We start from the raw sequence: 25,272 nt of genomic DNA on the forward strand, positions 1-25,272 counted from the left end.
AGCAGTTATTTTAAATAGTAAAAATATTTCACAATATTACAGCTTTTGCTGTATTTTGGATCAAATAAATGCAGGCTTGGTGAGCAAAAGAAACTGCTTTAAAAAACATTCAAAATCTTACTGTTCAAAAACTTTTGACTGTGGTGTACATACTAGAGATGCGCGGATGGGCTCAATCGTCACCCGAATCCGCAGCTTCAAATAAATTATCCGCCCGCCACCCACCCGCACCTATATTTTTCTCTGATTTAGATAACCGCACCCGACCCGCACCCGATCGTCATATTACACTTATTGTAATTCTTAGTTTTGCATGATGATATGATAAATTGATGGTTCATGTTAACAGCAGATTGATTCAGCTGATCTGCAAATCGCTGCACACTTATACGTTTATCACTCATGATTTTAAGCCAAATCCATGCAGCAAAGAATAACGTTAACTGACATCTGGATGCGACTCTCCGCAATCTCTGACGAAATCGGTCGGGTTTTCTCTCTATTAGAGCCGCTCTGAGCTTAGTATTTGAACGCATGCTTGGACTGAAGTTTACAGGGGTTCACCAGTTTAAGAAAGGTCTGAGCATAAAAATCTGCTTCTTTTCATTTTTAAGGTATTGTTTTCATTATAATCTACTGATTCAAATAAGTAATCAATAATAATTATAGCCTACCACTGCGCGCCTAGCCTGACATGCTTTCGCGTAAGAATGAACAGGCAGCATGGACGCATCAGGCAAAATCGTCAAATATATTTCAAAAGAAGCCGGCGCCACGGTCCTGACCACATCACTGTCTTTACTGGGTGTTTTTAGGGAATATTTCAATTTATTAACATGCGACTGAATTAGCTATTCATGTGTTGGACTGTCATGATTTTGGCTAATGCAGGACACTTCTGAATGATGCGCATCAGAGACGTGGGTAAACGCAAAGCGACCAATGCACTACACCGTTGCATTACCGTGCTCAATAGCATTAGCACAGGCATAACTCCCTTCAAACTTTATATGGAATGTCAACGTTTCTGTCACCAAAAATTTAGAACAGGCAAACACACACACGCACACAAATGAAATCGTCTCTGCCTGATGAAAAACATATTTAAAACACGTTCAAGTTTTAGAAAATGTAGTTAATATTTGCATCATTATTGATTTATCTCATCCACCCGCGACCCACCCGCAAATAATCAGAATGCATTTTTTTATTACCCGACCCACCCGACCCGCGGATTATCCGCAGCGCCCGCGGATATAACCGCCATCCGCGCATCACTAGTACATACACACATACATCCAACAGAGACATTCCTTACCCGATCACAGCCAGCATTGACGAGATCCTGTAGCATCTGCCTGTTGACTTCACCAGGATGCCCTGAGCTGGATCCTGGGCCTGATTCATTGGCAAAAGGCAACAGAGACTTGCGGATCTCCCGCAGGGCATTTTGGTAGTTGTTGAACTTCTGAGGCTGCCGGAGCTGTTGCTGCCTACCAGCTTGGTCTTTGCCCTTCGAATCCCCACCTCTGCCCCCCTCCCCTCGAGTGCTCCCTCCATGAAGCGCTTGGCTCACCAGCTTCGCAGGTTGTTTCAGTCCCTCCTTGATCTCCTGCAGGCGCTGGCGCGTGTTGCCCACATATGGGGCGGCAGGGAAGGTCTTAGGCCTCATGAGTGAACGTGGCCCGTATTCTCACACAGAAATTCTTCACACTTTGAAAAGACAGAAAGATTCAGTCAGATACTCAGTCAAAAAAACAACAACAGCAGTAGAGTTATACAATAAGACACAGAACTGTACACACCCAGGCTCAGTCTGACCTGAATAGATAACAGGCTGCAGTGGGAAAGATGCAAGGGAAGATTAGGATTCCTGTTGTCGCTCGTCTTTGTTGCTGCTGCCTCTTTGGCTCTGGCTTGTGCTGGATGCTGGCCTACTCACATCCCAGCACCCCGTTCAGGGCTCACACTCCCCCTCCTCCCAAGACATGTGAGGGGTTACGTCTGCGTACTTGTTCCATCCCAGTCTGGTATGCATCTTTGCCTGTGGAGACAGTGGTAGACAGAAGGGTCAGGGTGCGGTCCAGACACGTCTAAGGCCCTGCATCACTACTCTGTCAAATGCCTGACAGTCTGAGTCTGATCGGACATTAGTCAACAGGTTTATCACATGCACATCAACTTCATATCACTGTGCTGTTACACCCTTGAAGCAGAATATGCAGTTAGAGGAATAGTAGCATGCAGTTATTTCTTATGCAGCAGCTCACATGGTCATAAACCCTTATTGTAGATGCAAAATCAAACTTCTACGCAACACAAACGGTGGCACAACTTACACAACATACTTTGTCTTTTTATATGAAGTTAGTGTATCTTACGACAAAATACACTACCAGTCAAAAGTTTTTGAACAGTAAGATTTTAATGTTTTTTAAAGACGTCTCTTCTGCCCTGCATTCATTTGATCCAAAGTACAGCTAAAACAGTAAACTTTAAAATAACTGTTTTCTATTTTTTAATATATTTTAAAATGTTTTATTTTGGTCATTTCAAAGCTGAATTTTTAGCATCATTACGCCAGTCACATGATCCTTCAAAAATCATTCTAATATTCAGATTTGATGCTCAAAAAATATTATTATTATTATTACTACTATGTTGAAAACAGCAGATTAGATTTTTTTCAGGTCCCTTTGATGAAAAGAAAGTTCAGAAGAACTGCATTTATCTGAAATAGAAATCTTTTGTAACATTATAAATGTCTTTATCACCACTTTTGATCAATTTAAAGCATCCTTGCTAAATAAAAGTATTAATTTCTATAATTTCTATAAAATCGGATGTTACAAAAGCTTTTTATTTCAGATAAATGCTGATCTTTGGATCCTGAATTTTTTTTTTTTACTCATCCGTTTTAAATATTGATGATAATAATAATAATAATAATAATAATGATGATAATAATGAATAATGTTTTGTGAACAGCAAATCAGCATATTAGAATAATTTCTGAAGGTTCATGTGAAACTAAAGACTGGAGTGATGATGCTAAAGATTCAGCTTTGAAAATAGAAAACTGTTATTTTAAATATTAAAAAGATTTCTAAAATTTACTGTTTTGCTGTACTTTGGAGCAGAGGAGACTTCTATAAAAACTATTAAAAAAAATCTACCCCCTCCCCCCCCCCAAAAAATCTTATATATTATACAAATATTTGTATTAATTTATTTATTAAAATATTTGTATATTTATTACACTATATTTAGTTATTTTTAAAATTTTAAAAGCAGCACAACTTTTTTTAACATTGATAATAATAAGAAATGTTTCTTTAGCACCAAATCAGCATATTAGGATGATTTCTGAAGGATCATGTAATACTCAAGACAGGAGTAATGGTTGCTAAAAATTCAGCTTTAAATCACATTTTAAAATATAGAAAACTGCTATTTGAACCTTTAATAAAATGTCACAATAATGCTGTTTTACTGTATTTCAGTGAGCATAAGAGACTTACAAGAACATAAAAAAAAAATCTTACCAACCCTGTAATATTGAAAACAAAAATGTAGAGTGTTCTGCTCTGGAGAAACAGACTAAAAAAAAACTAGTGATCCTGGTTCATGACTGTGCCCTTCGATATATCCCGCTCAAACTTCCTGTTTCTATAGGAAATACCTCAAATTCAAAACAGGAGTGAAAAATGCCTCTCATAATGATATTTTTCAGAGTCTTCAAATACCAAATATTTCACAGCATTTATTTTTATTTCTCATCTTCTGGTAAAAGGGGATCCGAACATAAAGAAGAAAGGACTTTCAGAACAAATATATTTCTGGAATGTGGCTGCTCAATACTGGAAATGCATTGCTCAGTCTAGAACAAATATAGTATAATTACTATTACTGTCAAGGCTTCCAACACAATACTTTCCATGCCTTCCATTCCCCAAGTAACAACAGTAATACATTGTACCTCTGATCACTAACACAAATCCCAAATACACTTCAGAGATCATTCATGAGAAAAGTAAAAGCTTAAGAGATTCATATTCAATACACAAGATATTAATGATGCTACATCTAGAGCTGACCACAAATAATCCGCACACAACCAGCATTAACATTCACAGACACAGCTCTCCTGTAATGTCCCTCATTAAAGTTAAATATGTAGACCATTTTATAAATGTTTTCTTTCTTTTCAAGACACTGAATAGATAGAAAACCAATAGAATTGAACATTTCTATAGATTTTTACCTATATATCCAACTACAGAATATTTGGCGAATCACTGTAATTTCATAGTTTTGCTTCATTATTATTTATAGGCAGAGCTAGTGGTGGGGTCACAGGGCCTCCAGATAAAATCTGATTGTCTTTTCAGTTCTGAAAAATAAATATTAGTCATGGGAACTGTAAGCCATTTAATTTTTATAGCTTGATTCATAAATCATGGAAGTTTACTATGTTGTGAAAATTCTGTTCTTGCACAGTATCCACATTTTCATGTAATATATGTGACCCTGGACCACAAAACCAGTCTAAAGTAGCATGGGTATATTTGTAGCTATAGCCATAAATACATTGCATGGGTCAAAATTATTATTTTTTTTTTTCTTTTTTATGCCAAAAATCATTAGGATATAAAGTAAAGATGTTCCATGAAGATATTTTGTAAATTTCCTACCGTAAATATATCAAAACTTAATTTTAGATTAGTATTATGCATTGCTAAGAACTTCCTTTGGACAACTTTAAAGGTAATTTTCTCAATATTTTGATTTTCTTGCACCCTTAGATTCCAGAGTTTCAAACCATACATCAATGGAAAGTTTATTCATTCCAAACAAATAGACCCTTATGACTGGTTTTGTGGTCCGGTGTCACATATATGCAATTTATACATAGCTACATGTAAGCAATATATAAACACATTTTGAGGGCATATCATTTAAAAATCCACAGTAGCCACCAATACAAAAATAGTTTTATTGTATGCTTTCCTATTGTTACTAAGTTTTGTCATCTCTTCCTTGCAAAGTATAAAGTATGACATTTCGACACAGAATCATACTGACATTATATTAATTTAAAAATTTGTTAAAAAGACCACTGTTGTTTAATTTCATAATCAACCTAAATATTTAGACAACACAAATCAGACAAAAACAACAAGTGTAAGTATGAAGACAGATCCCACCTCATTTCATGGCACATCTTATGAGAAGAAAATAAATACATAAAAAAATAATTCTGTGGGTGGAGTGAATTGTTCAATTTCAAAACAGTCAACGTGTAATGTAATCGGCCCGTTATAGTACATAATTTTGGTATTGCTAAAACATCTGATTGTGGGTAAACATATGACTGCGCCCAATAAATAAACAAAAATCTGTGGAAAGTATGGTTTGTCACGCACGAGTAAAAAATACAACATTACCTGCAGCTCATGTAAGCGTCTATTTTATCACCACCTCAGCCAAACCAAACTTTCATGAGATTTTAACATAACTGTAATGTAGTCCATGGTATTTGTTACGGTGAGTTTCGGTAAAGACTCAGTTTAATCATACGTCTTCCATACCTGCTGTAAAAACGGCATATCAAGTCATATAAACCATCCAAAAAGCTTTACGTACATAAGCTCATATTATTTTCATCAGAGTAAATCTTCAAATAGCTTTCATAGACACAAAGTAACTTTAAGACGGAATAAAGATGCAGGCCTAGAGGTTCCAGCGCTTTGAGGGACTGGAGCGAGAGGAACGCAGATCCGCTGGAGCAAGTCCGCATTCCAACGCAGGGAGAATGTGCTGTTCACTCCTATCTCGCTTTAAATGAGAAATACAACTTCCTTCCGACACTTACGATGGATTTGCGAGCGTATATCGAATGTAGAAATCACTAAAAACTACTAATACCCAGCGTTTAAAAGAATCATAAAGTTTGAGCGACTCACCATGTGATTTAAGTGGTACCTTAATCCAAGCAACTGATTTAAACTTTAGTAAAATTGTAGATAATCTGTCTGGTGTTTAGTCGCCCAAGGATCGTCTTTCGATGTCCTCTCATAAGCACACAGTGAAAATCATGGGATTGTCCTCCATTTTCTCGCCACTCACGGCAGAATTAGAATGCAGTACAAAGTTGGACACTTACTGCATTGTTAACATTCCAGAGGAGTCACGTGAGGCAGCCATGCACGTCAGCACTGCACATACCCTGGGCGGGGCTTCCTACATTTACAACGCTGAGATTCTGATCTGATGCAAGCTAGCAGATCTAATCGCTGGAAAAGAAAAATACTGAGTTGTGTATGTACTAGCCTTGTGTTGTTCGCTTAGACATTACAAGTCATTATTAATAATGATGTTAGGATGAAATTTTTAAATATACTTGTTTTCAGATTCTTTACTAGGCTCTTTAATCAGGTTGTGTTCTTTAACCAATCAGTCATTTTAGTCTCAAGTCCTAAAGGAAATCACAGAAATATCACACATAATTAAACCAGCCACAACAAACAAAAAGGCAGAGACAAAACACTCTGCTGACAAGATTTGACATGTTCTGATGAATGATGATGAAACTGACACATTATGACACACACATTTAATCAGTGTCAGAAGTTTCTGCTAAAATGTATATGAATACATGAGAACACATACATTTGGTGTGCTATTATTGGTCAATTTTATACCTTTTAGTATGGAAGCCCGTTTCCGCCACTGAATAATAAAAGGTAATTGAGACTTTTTAACCTCACAATTATGACATTTTTCTCACAATTGCGAGTTTACATCTTGCAATTCTGACTTTTTTTTTTTTGAATTGCGATATAAACTTGCAATTGCGAGTAATAAAGTCAGATTTGCAAGTTATAGTCACAATTCAGACTTTTTTTCTCAAAATTCCACGATATAAACTCAATAGTGAGAAATAAAGTAAAAGAAATACAGAAAAAAATAAAGAAATAAAGGTCAATTCTGACCTTTTTCTCGCAATTGTAAATTTGTATCCCGCAATTCTGACTTTTTTCCTCGCAATTGCGAGTTTATATCTTGCAATTCTGACTTTTTTCTGAAAATTGCAATATAAACTCGCAATTGCAAGTCATAAAGTCAGAATTGCAAGTTATAAAGTCACAATTCAGACTATTTTTCTCAGAATTTCACGATATAAACTCAATTGCGAGAAATAAAGTCAGAATTGCAAGATAAATCAAAATTCTGACCTTTTTCTCGCAATTGGGAGTTTGTATCTCGTAATTCAGACTTTTTTCTCCTAATTGTGAATTTGCATCTGGCAATTCTGACTTTTTTCTCGCAATTGCAAATTTATATCTCGCAATTCTGACTTTTTTCTCAATATTGCGATATAAACTCGCAATTGCGAGTCATAAGTCAGAACTGCAAGTTATAAAGTCACAATTCAGACTTTTTCTCAGAATTGCCAGATATAAACTCAATTGCGAGAAATAAAGTCAGAATTGCAAGATAAATCACAATTCTGACCTTTTTCTCGCAATTGTGAGTTTGTATCTCGTAATTCAGACTTTTTTCTCCCAATTGTGAATTTGTATCCTGCAATTCTGACTTTTTTCCTCACAATTGTGACTTTATATCTCACAATTCTGACTTTTTTCTCAATATTGTGATATAAACTCGCAGTTGCGAGTCACAAAGTCAGAATGCAAGTTATAAAGTCACAATTCAGACTTTTTTTCTCAGAATTGCACGATATAAACTCAATTGCGAGAAATAAAGTCAGAATTGCAAGATAAATCACAATTCTGACCTTTTTCTCACAATTGTGAGTTTGTATCTCGTAATTCTGAAGTTTTTCTCCCAATTGTGAACTTGTATCCCGCAATTCTGACTTTTTTCCTTGCAATTGCGAGTTTATATCTCGCAAATCTGACTTTTTTTCTCAAAATTGAGATATAAACGCGCAATTGCGAGTCACAAAGTCAGAATGCAAGTTATAAAGTCACAATTCAGACTTTTTTTCTCAGAATTGCACGATATAAATTCAATTGCGAAAAATAAAATCAGAATTGCTAGATAAATTTCTCGCAATTGTGAGCTTGTTTCACGTAATTCTGACTTTTTTTCTCAGAATTGTGAGATATAAACATTTTTCAGAAATAAACTCGCAATTGTGAGTAATGAAGTCAAAATTGCAAGTTATAGTCACAATTGTGAATTCTTTTCTCAGAATTGTGTGATATAAACCCACAATTGGAAATAAATTTTGAATTGCAAGTTATAGTCACAATTGTGACTTTTTTTCTCACAATAGTGTGATATAAACTCACAGTTGTGAGAAATAAAGTTAGAATTGCACAATGAATAGCATTTTCTGGCAATTCTGAGTTTGTATCTTGCAATTTTGACTTTTTTAAAATAAAATAAATCTTACAAAATAAAGTCAGAATTGAGAGATATAAACTCGCAATTGTGAGTAATCTTGCAATTCTTTCTCACAATTTTGAGTTTATATCACGCAATTTTCTGACTACAACTTGCAATTCTGACTTTTTTTTCTCAGAATTGCTTGATATAAACTCGAAATTGTGAGAAATAAAGTCAGAATTGCAAGATAAAAACTTGCAATTCTTTCTCGCAATTTTTAATTTTTTTTTTCAGAATTGTGAAATATAAACTCGGCGAGTTATAAAGTTAGAATTGCAAGATTTAAAGTCACAATTCTGACTTTTTTCTCAGAATTGCGATATAAACTCACAATTGCGAGAAATAGAATTACAAGATAACTTGCAGTTCTGACTTTTTTCTCGTAATTGTATCTCGCAATTCTGACTTTTTTCTTACAATTGTGAGTTTATATAGCTTTTTTCGCAAGAAATACATAGAAATAAACTTGCAATTCTGAGAAATGGAAGCCCGTTTCTGCCACTGAATAAAAAAAAAGGTAATTGAGACTTTTTATCTCACAATTATCTTGCAATTGCGAGTTTACATCTTGCAATTCTGACTTTTTTTTTCAGAATTGTGAGATATAAACTCGCAATTTTCAGAAATAAACTCGCAATTCTGAGAAATAATCACAATTCTGACTCGCAGCTGCGTGTTATAAATTCACAATTGTGAGATATAAACTCGCAATTCTGAGAATTTTTTTGTATCATGGAATTCTGAGAAAAAAATTAACAATTGCACAAAAAAATAAAAAGCATTTTTTTTTATTTAATGGCGGAAACGGGCTTCCATACTTTTGTTTATTTTAAAGGCTGCTGCGGGGTGACAAAAATTTTTAAAGTATAAATAAATATTCCATTGACTAATTAATATGAAATACATAAATAATACATTAAGTAACTAACAAAGTATGGATGCACCACAATGATGAAATAAGCGAAATGCTGCTTCTTGTTTTTTATGGAATAAAGAAGAAATTCATAAGAATAAAGAAGCCGAAAAGTAACAAAATACCATTTCCAGTTAGAAGTACTTAACATTTTATGGAGACATTTTCATACATGTTATACAACAGGGTGCTACATTAGATTACAGTCCAGTTGGTGAACTTTTCACATGGGACGCGTGAGTAAAATGGAAAATTCAACATAAGCATCATCGCCTTCACAAACAATAACACAGATAAATGGAACACACAGTTAAGTGATAGTGAGAGATACAGTACTGAAACATGTGCAATGGTCAAACTTCAGTTTCAAACGTGAATACATCATTCCATATGTTACTAAATGTTGATTTAACACAACAATGATCACATAGCAGTGCAAATAACTAAACTGTTACACGGTAGAGTGACAAGGCAACGTCAGAAGTAAAGAACAAAGTACTGCTGGATTAATGTAAAAATATAGTGTATATCTATATAGAACCAAAAAAATGGCATAGGCATTACAAGGACAAAGGCACTGGAAAATAAGGGCAGCTAATGTCAAAATAAAACAGTCTCCGACCTAGATGCTTTCTTTAGTGCCTTGAATATTTTAAATGCTCTGCATAGAGGCTACACTCTCGACAATACTAAATTAAATCTAAACTATGGATGGAATGTCTCTATCAAACCAAAGCATCAACAAAGTCAGCCTAGAGACTAAGGAAGTTCCTTATGTAGAAAGACCAGAGAGAAGATTGTCCAGTGAAGTGTGCCTGATGAATATGTTTGGTATAAACTAGTCCTTAGGTTGCATAAGTGTTCTTAGTAAGGGTCTGATCCCTCTTCTAACAACAGAAGTAAACAAAGTCTTCTGTTAAAACAAGGAAATTAAAAGGTGCATTCAGCCAATGTACAACTAAAAGTCACAAAAGTGTGGCAAACATGAGCGCTCATTCCAGGGGTGCAGCAGAAATACACAGGTTATTCAAGGCACAAGCAACCTGCACTATCTTATCAAAAGTGCTCACATTGGAAGTGTGGTCTACAAGTGTAAAGGGACTCTCTACTGGTCCGGTCAGCATAGAATATCTCCTCTTGACCATGTCTATTACCTTCCCAACATGCCTATGAACACTCACTTTATCTGAAAGTGTGCCAACCAGCGAGAAATCTTCTCCAACCTGTTCACTCTGGCAACATCTACTAGTGATTTTGAGTTCGGCTTTGCGAGCCTCAACCAAGCCCTCAATGTCGAAGTCGTGCTCAGCCAGCACAACATCACCAGGAAGTAGCTTAAAAAGGAGGCCTGAACTCTCAACAAGATTTTTGTCACTGACGTGACCCGGTGATCCTCTCGAGACAAACGTGACCACACCTTGAGGAGCAACACCTATCACATATTTAAGCTCATTCACCGTAGTCAATGCTGTAGATGCAACCTCTTGATTCACATCCACATTGAGAGCTTTTTCCAGAGACACCCTAAAGCAGTCAACAATCACTGCACAGTCTGGGTACGTGCAAAGCAAAGCCGCAGGTAGGTTTTTTCTGAGCTCCACTCGGGATGGCCAAAAAACAGCAGTGGGCACGAGGGTGGTGAACATTATATTAATAATCCGATGGACGGTCCTGGTAACAGTGGCAACCTTGACCCCAAATCGATAGGCCAAGTCTTGGTTTTTAAGATCAAGCCTGAGTCGCATTAGCGTCAAGAGCAGTTGCTGGAATTTCGAAAGTTTTGCATTTTTGTCTCCTTTCATATGTGGCACGAGAAGCAACATAACAGTCTCAAAAACAAAGTAGTTCGGCAATCCCGTATAGAAGCGAACCTTTTCTGGATCATTTTTGAACGACGCCTCGGTGAGAGACATCTTTTCTAGCGATTCCCTCAGCTCCACGTTCTCTTTCTTAAGAGCCTCAAGACTGGACTCATAGTCAGGGGGAATGTTTTTGACTGGGCTTCCCATTTGGTTTACACTTGTCAGTGACATTTCTTCTTCGACATCATCTTCAGTCTTAATATCCTCTTCATCACAACTGCTTGGTGAAGAGGAAACACTTTCTGGCTCTTCTTGACTTCTGGTCTGGCCGTGGGCCTCCAAGAAACGCCCTTGTCCTTGCAAGAAGAGCAAAGCGTTGGCTGCCTCCACTTGTGCCTCTTGTTTATCATACATTTCACAGGCACTTGCTTCCTTCATACTTGGCGACAGTGGCGCTGATGTGAAAACGGAAGGAACATAGTCTGGGGACCTAGGATTTTTTACTTGTTTTCCTGTAAACACAACAAGAATACATTTATTTCTGTATCAAAATGCAAAAAGCAACAACAAAGCACATTTGTAAAAAATAGAAAGTGCACAATAATGCAGAGCAATAAGACACAAAGTAGTGCATATATACATATATATACAGTGGTGGCCAAATTATTATAACATTAGTATTTTCACTAGCTAAAAATTTTTTTTAAGTCATATATTTCTATCTTTTGCTGTAGTGTGTCAGTAGGAAATACCAGTTTAGATTTCCAAACATTCATTTTGCCATTAATTGTAATAATCAAGTGAGATTTTTGTTTGCACAAGGAGTATGACAACAGAGATCTGATCTAATTATCATTAAGTCTGATGAGATGAAGAAACTGAGACAAACTATATCCAGAAGAACTGTGGCAACATCTCCAAGATGCTTCAAGAAACCTACCAGAAAAGCTACCTGAAAAACTGAAAAAGCTAAAAAAAAAAAAAAAAGAAGAAGATGCTTTAAACGCAAAAGTGGTTACACCAAATGTTGATTTAATTTAGTTCATAGAAGTTAATTGATAAAGAAAATCTATTTATGACATTATTTTGACAGCATCTTCATTTTACAGCATTTTTACACAAGTGCCTAAAACTTTTAACAGTACTGTAGCTTTGCAGGTAGGTCTCATGAAGCATCTTGGAGATGTTGCCACAGTTCTTTTGGATAGACAGACTGGACGATGATGAGATCAGATCTCTGTGTGGAGCACTGGCTGTTGTCAGACTCCTTGTGCAAACAAAAATCTCACTGGATTATTACAATTAATGGCAAAATGAACGTTTGGAAATGTAAACTGATATTTACTACTGACACACTACAGCAAAAGATAAATAACTGACTTAAAACCATTTTTTAGCTGGTTAAAATACTAGTGTTATGATAATTTTGGCCACCACTGTATATAAGAAATCATGTCCGGAAATACTCTTAGAAGCAACTACTTAGTACACAGCCCTCTATTTACATATACAGGCACCTAGCGAATACAACATGGTATTACATATTATATTTATTTCTCCCACCAGATGGCACCAATCTGCTTTCCATGTATTGGGTTTTAAACACCTTTGCTTAATTTATAACTTAAAGGAGAAGTTCACTTACAGAATGAAAATTTCCTGATAATTTACTCACCCCCATGTCATCCAAGGTGTTCATGTCTTCTTTTTTTCAGTCGCAAAGAAATTCCTTTTTTTCCCCAGGAATTTTCTACTTATAGCGGACTTCAATGGCGGCTAACGGGTAGAAGGTTCAAACTGCAATTTCAATGCAGCTTCAAAGGACTCCACACGATCCCAGCAAAGGATCATACCAAGAAAGATAATAAAGAGAGTGATAAAGATATAGTTCTAAAAATCGTTCTCAATATTAAAGAATACCAGAGTCCGCACCACAGCTACAACGATAAAGGCACAGAGAAACTATATCGTTAGAACCACTTTAAGAACTTTTTTTTCCAGCTAATGAACAATAAAAACATTGATACTCAATCAGAATCCATCCTGCTATAACGAACTCAAGAATTTAAAGCGGCAGACAAGCATGCACTTATAATAAACAGATAATATCGTTCCTGGTGTGAATGGGCCTTGAAGAGTCTCAAGCAAAATGATCAGTCATTTTCTTAAAAAAAATAATGTATATACTTCTTACTGATAAATGCTGGTCTTGCACTAGCTCTGGGATGCGCACACACATCTTCACCTTCACAAATTGCATAATCACGTTGGAAAAGTCACGCGTGGTTAGTTCTTTGTCTGAGTACTTTGGTTCAAAATGGTAGGGTAGGACAAAAAAAACTCCATCTCATTTTCTCCTCCAACTTCAACACGGTCTGACATTCTTGTTTTACGTTTTTTTTTTGTAAAGGCTGTTTGGCCTTTCTTTGCAGTTTGCTTTGTAACACTATGTTAGTACTTACGTTTATGTCACATGCGCGTGATTACATAATGCATGAGGTTGAGCACTTGAGGTTAAAAAGTATATAAATTTCTATTTTTCTTAGAAAATTACTATTCGTTTCGCTAGATAAGACCTTTATTCCTCAGCTGGAATCATGTTGAGCCACCAAACGCCACAATTGAAGTCCACTACATCGTGGAATGTTTTCCTCAACAACCTTAATTTCATTGTGACTGAAGAAAGAAAAACATGAAAATATTGGATGACATTAGGATGAATAAATTAGCAGGAAATTTTTATTCTGGAAGTGAACTTCTTTAAATTCTGTATAAATTGAAAATATGTGTTTTTTTTTCCTGATGTTTGTATTTTTATATAGACATAAACAGTTCAAAATACAGTCAAGTACATTTAAATCCCCTAAAAATAGAAAACATTAAAGAATAAATATTACAGAAACAAATTACAGTACATCAATTTCATTAAAAACGTTATGCTCATTGTCTTATGTCTGTTTTGACCGCCGAGGGTCACAGATGTGACTCCTAAGTGTTATAATAATACCAAAAGTTCATCTTAAAGTTAAATAAGCAATGTGCAAATTTACATTTAACCCAATCCCCAAACTGTATCATAACGATGAAGTTAACATGCAGACCCGTTGTGGCACATCAGAAAGGGGCGTTACAAAAGAAAAATGTGTTCCCCCACTTTACTAGAGATATACATTCCACCTAGAGATGAGCATTGCTTTTTAAAGACTCCTGCTAAACCCCAAAACATGCAATATCCATGACATCTGATTTAAACATACCCGAAATGAAGTGAGTGCTGCAGAGTCTACTGCCCTCGTTTGGCACCCACCCTTCTCGATTCACAGCAGCAATCCAGCGCTGCTTCCGCTCCGGGTCGCGTGGAAACCTGTAGAAGGATAGTGTGGTCCCAGGAGTCCTCCTGTTCCGACAACCGGCCACTACGCACGTGTGAACCATATTAAGGCCACCGAATTTGTGGACGTATTAGCTTTTCTTCCCTAATAATATTTACAATCTGACTCCCAAAATGGCGGTGGGGGTAGAGTGGGCGACGCGAGTGTGTCGTAATTTGGCTGGCCGTCATCGGTTGGCTGTGATTGGCGCGCTGCAGTCACTACAGTGGTGATATCATCTCACCGCGCCGCGATCGCTCATTAACAGGCGTTGTGAATGTGAGCAGCGATTCATCACTTGTTTTCTAACAATATTAGATTAAAATGGCTGTAGAATCAAGAGTCACACAAGAGGAAATCAAGAAAGAGCCAGAAAAGCCAGTGGACAGAGAAAAGGTTTGTTTTTGGTTACTTCTTTTGCTCAGTTGCGCAAATATTCGTGCACAAACGACGCGTCTTGCATGCTAAGCTAATTTGTATATCTAACTAGTACAAATTTAAGTATACAGCATATTCTACTACAATTGTAGGATAATTAAATGTCTAGCTGCAACATAGTGTACTACAAACCTTAAATTATTCATGTAAGTGTACATAATAGTAATACATAATACATCAAGTATAGAACATCTTAAACTAAATATCTGATGTATGTGACTCTGGACCACAAAACCAGACATAAGAGTATTTTATTTGAGATTTATATATCATCTGAAAGTTGTTCGGATTGTTTGGATAGGACAATATTTGGCCGATATACAACTATTTGAAAATTTGGAATCAGAGGGGCACAAAAAAATCTAAATATTGAGAAAATCGCCTTTAAAGTTGTCCAAATTAAGTTCTTAGGAATGCATATTACTAATCAAAAAATAAGCTTTGATATATGATAGTGATAATGATTTTTGGCATAAAAGAAAAATCAATTATTTTGACCTATACTGGCTATTGCTACAAATATACCCGTGCTACTTATGACTGGTTTTGTGGTCCAGGGTCACATGACAGAGACGCATACAGCAAACACATTTCACCTCATCTGCAATGTCAGTATTAAAGACATTGTGTACATATTTACTTGCTTACATTCTTACATCTGTTGAGTGTTTTGAGGTAGACTGTTATTAAATTCTGCATGTTTTCTACAGACATGCCCTCTTCTTCTCAGAGTGTTCACTACCAACAATGGAAGGCATCATCGCATGGATGAGTTTGCCCGGGGGAATGTACCATCTAGCGAGCTTCAGATTTACACCTGGTAGGTACAAACTTTGCATTAAATCAAAAATTAAATTAACTGTGTGATCCTGACCTGTATCTGCATTGGTTACAGGATGGATGCTACTTTGAAGGAACTGACAAGCCTGGTGAAGGAAGTTTATCCGGAAGCACGAAAGAAAGGCACACATTTTGGGTTTGCAATAGTTTACCCAGACCCTAAACGACAAATCTACAGGTAATCTATACACCTTTTTTTTTCGTAAGAGCGGGCACGGCCATTTGTACATTTAATGGGTCTAGCTTCCGGTTTCATCTGCATCCCACAATTTTTTTGCTGTATGAAACCGCTCATTTTTCTGCTTGATATTGCAGATTGCTATGTCTTACCATGTTATTTGAATGTATTATCTTAATTATGAACATGCTGATTTGTAGTGCAGACAGTTTTACTGTACATTGTTATTCTTCATTATTTCTCTGTAGTGGCTAATCGTTGAAGAATAAGGTGGATACAGAAAGCTATTTGTTCTTGCATTATCAGTTTAGATTTGTTATGAATAACCCCATCTGGTTTTGTTGTAGGGTTAAAGAGATTGGCAATACGGTTTCTGGACGCAAAGGTGCAGATGACTCCATGACGCTTCAGTCTCAACGCTTTCAGATTGGAGATTACCTTGACATCGCGATCACTCCGCCTAACCGCGCACCACCTCTCCAAGGACGCATGAGACCCTATTGAAACATGACTTGCCTGCATTTAAACTAATAGGGAGAATAGTTGTGCCTTCCTGTAGAGTTTAGTTCAAACCCCGCTGTTTTTTTTTATGCTAACCTCAATTAGGTTTGATTAGCTGGTGCAAGTGTTTAGATCGGAAACTAAACTCTGCAGGAAGATCAATCTCCAGTAACAGGATAGGGCATATCTTGACGATTGGAAGTTATATAGATATTCCTTTTCATATATTTTATGTTGTTCATGGGATTTTATACCAGGTCTACCTTTTTAATTTTAGTCCTGTTACCATGATTCCCATAAAATTTTGAATAAATGTTTTTTTTTCAGTATCTTGTCTCGTGTCATTGTATGAACAATGCACTTAACTTTTGAACTGTTTAACTTGGGTAGAATTCACAATAAAAACCTGTTAAAGGGTTAGTTCACCCCAAAATGAAAATTCTGTCATTACTCACCCTCGTGTTGTTCCAAACCTGTAATACCTATTTTTGTTTTCGGAACACAAATTAAAATGTTTCTGATGAAATCCGAGAGCTTTCTGACCCTGCTTAGACAGAAAGGGTCCTGCCATGTTCAGGGTCCAGAAAGGTACCAAGAACATTGACAATATAGTCTATGTGACATCAGTGGTTAATTTTATGAAGCTATGAGAATACTTTGTGCGCAAAAAAAAAAAAAAAAACTTTATTTAACAATTCTTCTCCTTTGCATCACCCTAGTGCCATTTTGGATAGTACCACAACACTAGGGTGATGCAGAGGAGAAGAATTGTTGAATAAATTTGTTTTTCGTGCAACAAAAAGTACTCTCGTAGCTTCATAAAATTATGGTTGAACCACTAATGTCACATGGACTTGGTACCTTTCTGGACTTTGAACGTGGTAGCACCCTTGCTGTCTATGGAGGGTCAGAGAGCGCTCGGATTTCTTCAAAAATATCGTAATTTTTGTTCTGAAGATGAACAAAGGTCTTTATAGGTTTAAAATGGCATGACCATTTTTGGGTGAACTATTCCTTTAATGGTTCATTTTTTTTATAGACATTAACTAAACTTAAACAGTGACCTACATTTTTTACATTATGGAGCCAAATGTTTGGCTTTTCAGCATTTCATACATCTTGCTTTATTTGCAAACTAGTCTTGAAACAACAGATACAAAAATGTGACAACAGCTGTCATTTTATATTTATCAAATATGAAAATGTAATTTTATATTTCAAGACTTACATAAAAAATAAAATTGGACTTTAAAAAGTTATGTCAGCTGAGTTAGAGGAATTACTACATTATAGAATTACTTGCATTAGTGGACCTAGATAATAGCATTTGTATACTTTAACCTCTTAACCAGCGCCCCTATTTTTGATCATTTTCTGAAAAACGACTTACCCAAATAAAAATGTCTGTAGCTCTTGAACCCTAAGGTCTATATTTATAAATCTGGTATTGATTGAAAGTAGACACCTTGATCTTTGTTACTCTGGAGTTAAAATAACTCAAAATTAGTATAGCAACAGAGTAAAACAAGGTAAAACATACATGAAAGTGACTCGTGATATCTTTGAATAAAATATAATTAGGGAAAAAAGGATGAGGATTGGATGATAGGGCTTTGAAAACACCAAAAAGATGAAGCTGAATGTCTGTTCATGCTTTGATTCAAATTTGAGGATGATACTCCCAAAAAATGTAGTTTCTGTAAGCTTTTATTTAAAAAAAGTCTAGGCGTCCTTTCAAAAAAGCCATTTGGAGACCCCAAGTGGACACCTGGTAACCAACTGACCAAATGAGTCAAAACACCACATTACATTTATGTATATCAATTCAGAACTGCTCTGCCCACCAAAACACTCAAGAAAAAAATATTTATGAAAAGCATTTGTAGTTTTTTTGGTTACCAAGTCTCCAAATGGTATTTTTTTGAAAGGACGCCTAAATTTTTCCTGAAATAATTAGTAATATGTATTGATTTTTTTTATATATGTTTTTTATTATTATTTTTTTATTATTATTTTTTTCACGTTTCACTTACAGAAACTATATGTATTTTATTTCAAGAAAAGTTTGGGAAATGTCATTTAGAGCTTTTATTTCAAGAAAAGTCAAGGAATCCATTTGTTTACATTTGTAAATGTCTTTCTCTGCTTATTACAAATACCCAACTACTGTAAAACTAAATACATTATTTATAGTATTTTCAGTGTAGGAAGACTCAAGGCAGTCACTAAAAATGTTTGTTCTCTGACCAACTGGATGCCAGTCACTGAAAGACAGGAAAGAGAGAGAAAGAAAGAAAGTGTGTAAACAAAACAAATCAAATCCGCAACACTGTGTTTACATATTTGTATTATCTCTCTCTCTCACACACACACACACGCACACGCACACACTCAAAACTCATACATACACATGGCACGTACAAACAAACACATACATACCTCATGAAGTCCTCTCACTTCCTCCCCGTTGTCATGTTTACAATCTAGAACAGCACATGAACAAAACACATCAGACACATCACAATACATAACATATAAACATTCGGAGAACGCTGTTGACACTTACGTGCTAATGCTATCCATGGCTAGGGTGCATCTCAGTGCGTCTTTCTGCTGTTCTTCGCCACGAATTCGAAAAACCATACACAATAGCACTAAAAACGCCACAAAACTCTTATAAAGTCGACGTTCTATGATGGAGAGACTCAGATGTAAGCTTTTGCAGAAAATCCGTTCGCTGACAAACACTCAATGTAGCGTAGAGACGCCGTATATATGTACGCGGCGTGCGTAAACGAGAGCGCACGAATGCAACCTAACTTTGCGCTTGGGTATTCCTGAATCCTGCTTACGCAAACTACGCAAACTTTCACTCGTTGTAAACGTCCTCGTGGTTGGCTAACACTTCCATCCATCAAAACTTTGCTGGCTATGCATTGGCTTGCTTGAAACAGCCAAAATTTATGACCGCATGAGTGACACCCCGGTGAGCCAGTCAGTACCTCTCCGGAGACTTTGCGTCATGGACTGGGCTCTGATTGACTGAGAGAGACGGGGGAGGACTCATTTTACTCGGAAGAGTCTATTCTATGGGAAATGTATGGCATTTCAACGCTGGAACACGAATTAGAATCGATATTTCTTTGAAAATGGACGTTATCGATAACCGTAACTCGAATCGCTCATGTAAACAAAGGATGATCTTTCGGTTTTTACCCCATTTACTCTTTGTTTTGGATTAAAAACTGGGATGCATTTTGAACAGTGAACCCTTACCTTGAAATGTGTGCTGTTGTTTCTAAGATAAGTCGAAGCTGATCGGAGCTATAGGCAATGAAACGGAAGTAGTGCTGTTTACTTTTAAGGTTTACATGGCTGTGACCCTTCAGCATTTATGTTAACCCTTTCCTCTCTGGTGTTTTGATTTCGAAAACAAGCTCAGAACATGAATCTTGAGTGTTTTAGCTTTCAACTGATATATAGTTTTTGATAGTTGATTGAATATATTTCTAAAACAAAGGTAATTAATAACGTAGAGACGCCTAAACACGCCCGATGCGGGTTAACAGGTTTTAATAATGTAAATTTCCTAATTTAGTATAAATCTTTCAAACTCATAACCATCAATGCCATTATTTTTTTTTTAAATAATTTTCTTTATTAGGTAGATTTTTAGATTATTTAAAGCCTCCTTAAAGTGTTTGCACTTACAATCAAAAAGAAGTCAATTGGATCACTTTGTTTTAACTACAATCTTCCATTCTCCTCTTGGTTCCACTTTTTGAAAGCCACAGATCAGCAGCACGGATCCAGTAGTGAGTGCTTAAGACTTGCACTGAGCCACAAGCTAAAACAGGAAGATTATAATTTTTAATAAACAGTCCATTTTGCAGAATTGCCGTTTTCAGCATTACAAGATAGTGACTTACTTTTAAAATATCTTGAGTGACTGAACTTATATCAGGCATCTCTGGTGTGCGTGGCTCTGCAGGAAACTTCACTCGGACTTTAGGAGTTGCAAGGCACCAATCCTGGTTATAGCCATTTTCATGCATTGGGACAGGGGTCTGCTTCAGGTCTAACACATCTGCCCCAATCTTCATCTGAGAAGCATCACCAGATGCATTTTTCTATTCAGAATTGAAGAAAAGGGCAAACATCAATTGCATCTCTATAAATGAGACTATACAACAATTTGTTTATTAGGTTTAGCATCTATTCTAAGGTATAGTAATATTTCAATTATTAAATGATATGATTACTTACAAAAGCAAGAGAACTTCCAAAAAGGGACTGCAGGGTCGGCATCTCAGGTATGGCCTCGTCCTCATAACGCAGCATTTTTGGCATCTCTGGGGACGAAGGAGCTTTGTTTGCGTTTGAGAGATCTGGTAGGCGAAAGCTGCCCTCCTGTGATCCCCTGTGTCTATTGCTTTCTTCCTGCCTGTCATCCTTTGAAACAGTAATCGCAGTGAATTAGTGAAACCATTACACATATTGACTGGTACTATATGTGATTATTGTTTAATGTATTACTAGTCAAGTCTCTTGTGGTTGATGTACGTGTTAGTAACTAAAGTAATGAGTTAAGGAGCACATCACACCTTTTTAGTTAGCTTGCTGACAAAAGGTGTTTCAAATGCAGGGAGCTCTGGTGTAGAAGGGCAGTTATTAGGGCGAGGAGGAGAATCAAGATAATTCGTTCCTTTCAATGGTGGAGAGGATGGGTTGCGGTGTTTCTCGATCTTAAATCCTGGGGTGCAAAACACAGGAGGCTCTGGGGATTCCAGACTCTCTGAAATATTTAAACAAACATGTAAAGCAAATCAAAAAGGCAAAACGTGAAGAAAAAAAAAAGCATGCCTCTTTTGTAACACGCTAACACAAATGTAACCACATATTTATTGAATTACAGGAACTACAGGTATTATTGTAAGAATCAATTATTTAAAAAAACCACATACGGGTTGATGACTATTCCTAATATTAAGAAAACATTTACCGTTGGCAACACCTTTGTTAGCCACAGAAGACAAAGTGGGGAAAACTTGAGAGGGTTTCTGACCATTCTCTGTCCTTTCACTGTGAAAGACACAGACATATTATGTATATACATATATACAAATATACATACATGACAGTATGTCCCCCCCAAAAAAAACCCTAGCAATCAGCAAAAATGCAGTAAACTGATCAAAAGTTATAGTAATACATTTTTTTGGTTCAAAGGTTTTCTATTTAAAATAAATGATTTTCTTTTGACCTTTCTATTCATCAAAGAGGCTTGAAAAAACTATTTCCACTAAAATATTAAGCTGCACAACTGTTTAGAAAAATTTCACTAAAGAATTGTGACACTAAAGAAAAAAACTGGTGTAAAATTCAGCTTTGCATCAATGTACTAATTTAATAAATTAATCAATTATAATAAACTCACAATATTACGGTTTTCACATACACTACCAGTCAAAAGTTTTTGAACAGTAAGATTTTAAATGTTTTTTAAAGAACTCTCTTCTGCTCACCTGCATTTATTTAATCCAAAACAGTAAAATTTTGAAATATTTTTACTATTTAAAACGACTGTTTTCTATTTAAATATATTTAAAAATAAATGTATTCCTGTGATTTAAAAGCTGAATTTTTAGCATTAGAATTTTTCAGGTTTCTTTGATGAATAGAAAGTTCAGAAGAACAGCATTTATCTGAAATATAAATCTTTTGTAACATTATACATGCCTTTATCTTCACCTTTGATCAATTTAAAGCATCCTTGCTAAATAAAAGTATCAATTTCTATAATTTCTTTCCCAAAAATTATACTGACTCCAAGCTTTTGAATGGTATTGTGTATAATGTAAAAAAAAAAAAAAAATCAGCTTTATAAATCACAGGAATAAATTACATTTTAAAATATATTCAAACTGAAAGCAGTTATTTTAAATAATAAACATTTTACTAAAATTAAAACGATTTTACTGTTTTTGCTGTACTTTGGATCAAATAAATGCATGTTTGGAGAGCAGAAGAGACTTCTTTAAAAAAACATTATCTTACTGTTCAAAAACTTTTGACTGGTAGTGCATCTTTGATCAAATAAATTCAGTCTTGGTGAGTTTAGAAGATTTTCATGCAGAAATCTGTTAGATTACATCACACTAAATCACATTAATGAGATGTAACTATTGTAATTTCACTTTTAAAAAAAAGTGCAAAATGTCAATAGTAAAGTCTCTTACTGCTAAAGATGTAAATTTAACAATGCTGTTTTGCATAAGCTGCAAAATTTTTGTGACCTAAAAATTTAAAGCACGTTTGGAAAGTGACATATTCAGCATGCTTGTGATGTGATATTTACACCCAGACATAGTATGCAGCATACCTGCTGGTCTTTTGTGGTTTCTTGTTGAACAAATCCATGGTAAAGTCATTGTTCCAGCACATGGTATACTCAGAGATGCCAAAGTCCTCTAATCGTGGGGTCGGAGCATCCTCCTCCATACGGAGCGAGCACTTAGGTGTCTTTGGCTGCGGTGGATGCATGTTCATGACAAATGGTGGTGGTGACAGAGCCACCGCTGGGGCAGGAGCAGAACTGGGGGGCTCTGTTTCACCAAGCACTCTTTGAATCTGGAGTGCAGACAAACCAAAATCTGAGAGCTTTGGGGTGCGCAGCTGGTCAACGGGTGGTTGTATCTCCTCCGGTGTCTCGGACTGCTGAGCCTCTTCACAAATGCCTTGTGCAATCACTTCATCTTCTTCTGCTCCATCCAGCATTTTGGAATCTCTCTCCGTTTGCTCTTCAGACTCTTTTCTAACATTCATCTCTAGAATAGTAAGCGCATAAAAAAAACATTTCCATTAAACACGAATCGTAGCGAAGCCTAAATTCTATTTTAATCATCAACTAGAAACAATAAATACAAAAGCCAATACAAAAGTCCAGCAGAGGCAGTTAACATTAATAAACATTTACCTGTTTTTCCCTGCCTTGCTGTTCGTGGCCTGTAGCCATACTTTTCATAGTGTTTCTTCAGCCTGTCAATGTCTTCTGTGGTTCTCTGCTTCAGCACTAAGCATCTTCTTATGAAGTTCCTTAGCTCAGTTGAATCATGTGTAGCCACCTGATCTTGAACTTGTCGCTGCACATGATTTTGTGTTAAATATAGCCCATATTTAAAACTAAAGAGAAATTATAAACCATAACTATATACACATACCTTCAGTGCTCTGACTTCAGAGTGCAGCTGGTACAGTGCTTGAGCCCCATTCTCTTCATCCTCTGAATAACACAGATCACATATACCAGTCAATAGATGCATAATTATGACCTGATCATTTTAATACACTACCTGTCAAAAGTTTTTGAACAGTAGGATTTTAAATGTTTTTTTTTTAAACAAAGTCTTTTTTGCTCACCAAGCCTGCCTTTAATTGATCCAAAATACAGTAAAAGCAGTAATACTGTGAAATATTTTTACTATGTAAAATAACTGCTTTCTATTTGAATATATTTTAAAATGTAATTTATTCATGTGATCAAAGCTAAATTTTCAGCATCATTACTCCAGTCTTCAGTGTCACATAATCCTTCAGAAATCATTCTAATACGCTGATTTGCTGTTCAAGAAACATTTTTTATTATTATTATTATTATTATCATCAATATTTCAAACAGTTGAGTACATTTTTTTAGGATTCTTTGATGGATAGAAAGATGGAAAAATCTGCATTTATCTAAAAAAAAATAAAGCTTTTGTAACATTATACACTATACCATTTAAAAGCTTGGAGTAAATGTAATTTTTGGGGAGGTGGGGGGCTTATAGAAATTAATACATTTATTTAGCAAGAACGTTTTAAATTGATCAAAAGTGATGATAAAGACATTTATGTTACAAAAGATTTCTATTTCAGATAAATGCGGTTTTTGAAACATGAAACAGCTGTTTTCAACATAATGATAATAATAATAATAATAAATGTTTGTTTTTTTAAGCAGCAAATCAGAATATTAAAACGATTTCTGAAGGATCATGTGACTGGAGTAATGATGCTAAAAATCATAAGAATAAGTTCCATTTTAAAATATATATACATAAAATCAGTTATTTTAAATAGTAAAAATATTTTACAATTTTACTGTTTTTGCTGTAACTTACTTTGGATCAAATACATGCAGGCTTGGTGACTAGAAAAGGATTCCTTATAAAAAACATTAAAAATCTTACTGTTCAAAAACTTGTGGCTGGTAGTGTAACGTTAGTAACTATAAACCTTTTGCTGACAACTTACCATCTTCATCTGGGGGGTTCTGAATTGTATGCAGGAGATTATTACTTTCAGTCTCCAAATAAACAGTGAGTTTCCGCAGCTTTGCAAAGAAACGCTCTGAAGGATTCATGTTCAATGTCCCTCCGGTTTTACAGGCTGAAATGACAGTCAGTCATTAGTGATCATACAAAAATCTAATATTTGACTAATTACATTATTACATAAACAACATAATTTTCTACAGCCATAAACAATCAGTTGTAACAGTTTTGTACTGTCCGGCTAAAGCGTATCACAATAGCAAAAAAACAAGGAAGGTACACATTCAGTTCAGCATAAAATCGCATAATACCTTACCAAAGTTTCAGTGGTTTTATAAATTAGATTCAGAAAACGACATATAAATATCTCTAAACTCGTTTCAAATTTCGCGGCACATCCGGGTTCTTCTTTCGACTTTTATGGCGGATTAACATCCGGGTTCGTTTTGCGTGACTCGTAGACGTGACGCACATTCAAACACAGTGAGGCTCATTA

The 25,272-nt window shown here is 35.7% G+C and overlaps 3 protein-coding genes and 1 long non-coding RNA gene across 6 annotated transcripts; 1 reads left to right on the forward strand and 3 right to left on the reverse strand.

Moving 5' to 3' along the window:
- Positions 1 to 1,366: 1,366 nt before the first annotated feature.
- LOC141316820 (uncharacterized) lies at positions 1,367 to 6,130 on the reverse strand. Of its 2 annotated transcripts, none has more exons than XR_012351614.1 (3): positions 5,967 to 6,130; positions 1,822 to 2,044; positions 1,367 to 1,713 (listed from the first exon to the last, which is right to left on the reverse strand). It is a non-coding gene; the product is annotated as an uncharacterized lncRNA (long non-coding RNA). The 2 variants fall into 2 exon arrangements; XR_012351613.1 differs by having other exon boundaries at positions 1,806 to 2,044.
- Positions 6,131 to 9,471: 3,341 nt separating this feature from the next.
- Positions 9,472 to 14,653, reverse strand: LOC141316821 (uncharacterized). 2 transcript variants are annotated; one of them, XM_073832835.1, is made up of 2 exons: positions 14,391 to 14,653; positions 9,472 to 11,645 (listed from the first exon to the last, which is right to left on the reverse strand). In XM_073832835.1, the coding sequence occupies exons 1-2, from the start codon at positions 14,566 to 14,568 to the stop codon at positions 10,324 to 10,326; spliced, it is 1,500 nt and encodes a 499-aa protein (XP_073688936.1). In that variant the 5' UTR covers positions 14,569 to 14,653; the 3' UTR covers positions 9,472 to 10,323. The 2 variants fall into 2 exon arrangements, with proteins under 2 accessions (XP_073688936.1, XP_073688937.1); XM_073832836.1 differs by having other exon boundaries at positions 12,809 to 14,533.
- A 93-nt stretch (positions 14,654 to 14,746) lies between these two features.
- On the forward strand, positions 14,747 to 16,790 carry LOC141316822 (histone deacetylase complex subunit SAP18). The gene is made up of 4 exons (XM_073832837.1): positions 14,747 to 14,900; positions 15,653 to 15,762; positions 15,838 to 15,960; positions 16,308 to 16,790. Exons 1-4 carry the CDS (start codon positions 14,829 to 14,831, stop codon positions 16,462 to 16,464), a joined length of 462 nt encoding a protein of 153 aa, XP_073688938.1. The 5' UTR covers positions 14,747 to 14,828; the 3' UTR covers positions 16,465 to 16,790.
- Positions 16,791 to 18,534: 1,744 nt separating this feature from the next.
- LOC141316823 (SKA complex subunit 3-like) lies at positions 18,535 to 25,196 on the reverse strand. Its single transcript, XM_073832838.1, has 12 exons — positions 25,093 to 25,196; positions 24,757 to 24,891; positions 23,682 to 23,743; positions 23,438 to 23,603; positions 22,844 to 23,288; positions 21,464 to 21,543; positions 21,066 to 21,256; positions 20,728 to 20,913; positions 20,391 to 20,591; positions 19,028 to 20,308; positions 18,901 to 18,944; positions 18,535 to 18,725 (listed from the first exon to the last, which is right to left on the reverse strand). Exons 2-10 carry the CDS (start codon positions 24,863 to 24,865, stop codon positions 20,285 to 20,287), a joined length of 1,464 nt encoding a protein of 487 aa, XP_073688939.1. The 5' UTR covers positions 24,866 to 24,891; positions 25,093 to 25,196; the 3' UTR covers positions 18,535 to 18,725; positions 18,901 to 18,944; positions 19,028 to 20,284.
- Between the last annotated feature and the right edge of the window lie 76 nt (positions 25,197 to 25,272).

The sequence above is a fragment of the Garra rufa genome, unplaced genomic scaffold (genome assembly GCF_049309525.1).
Source record: "Garra rufa unplaced genomic scaffold, GarRuf1.0 hap1_unplaced_166, whole genome shotgun sequence".
NCBI lineage: Eukaryota > Metazoa > Chordata > Actinopteri > Cypriniformes > Cyprinidae > Garra > Garra rufa.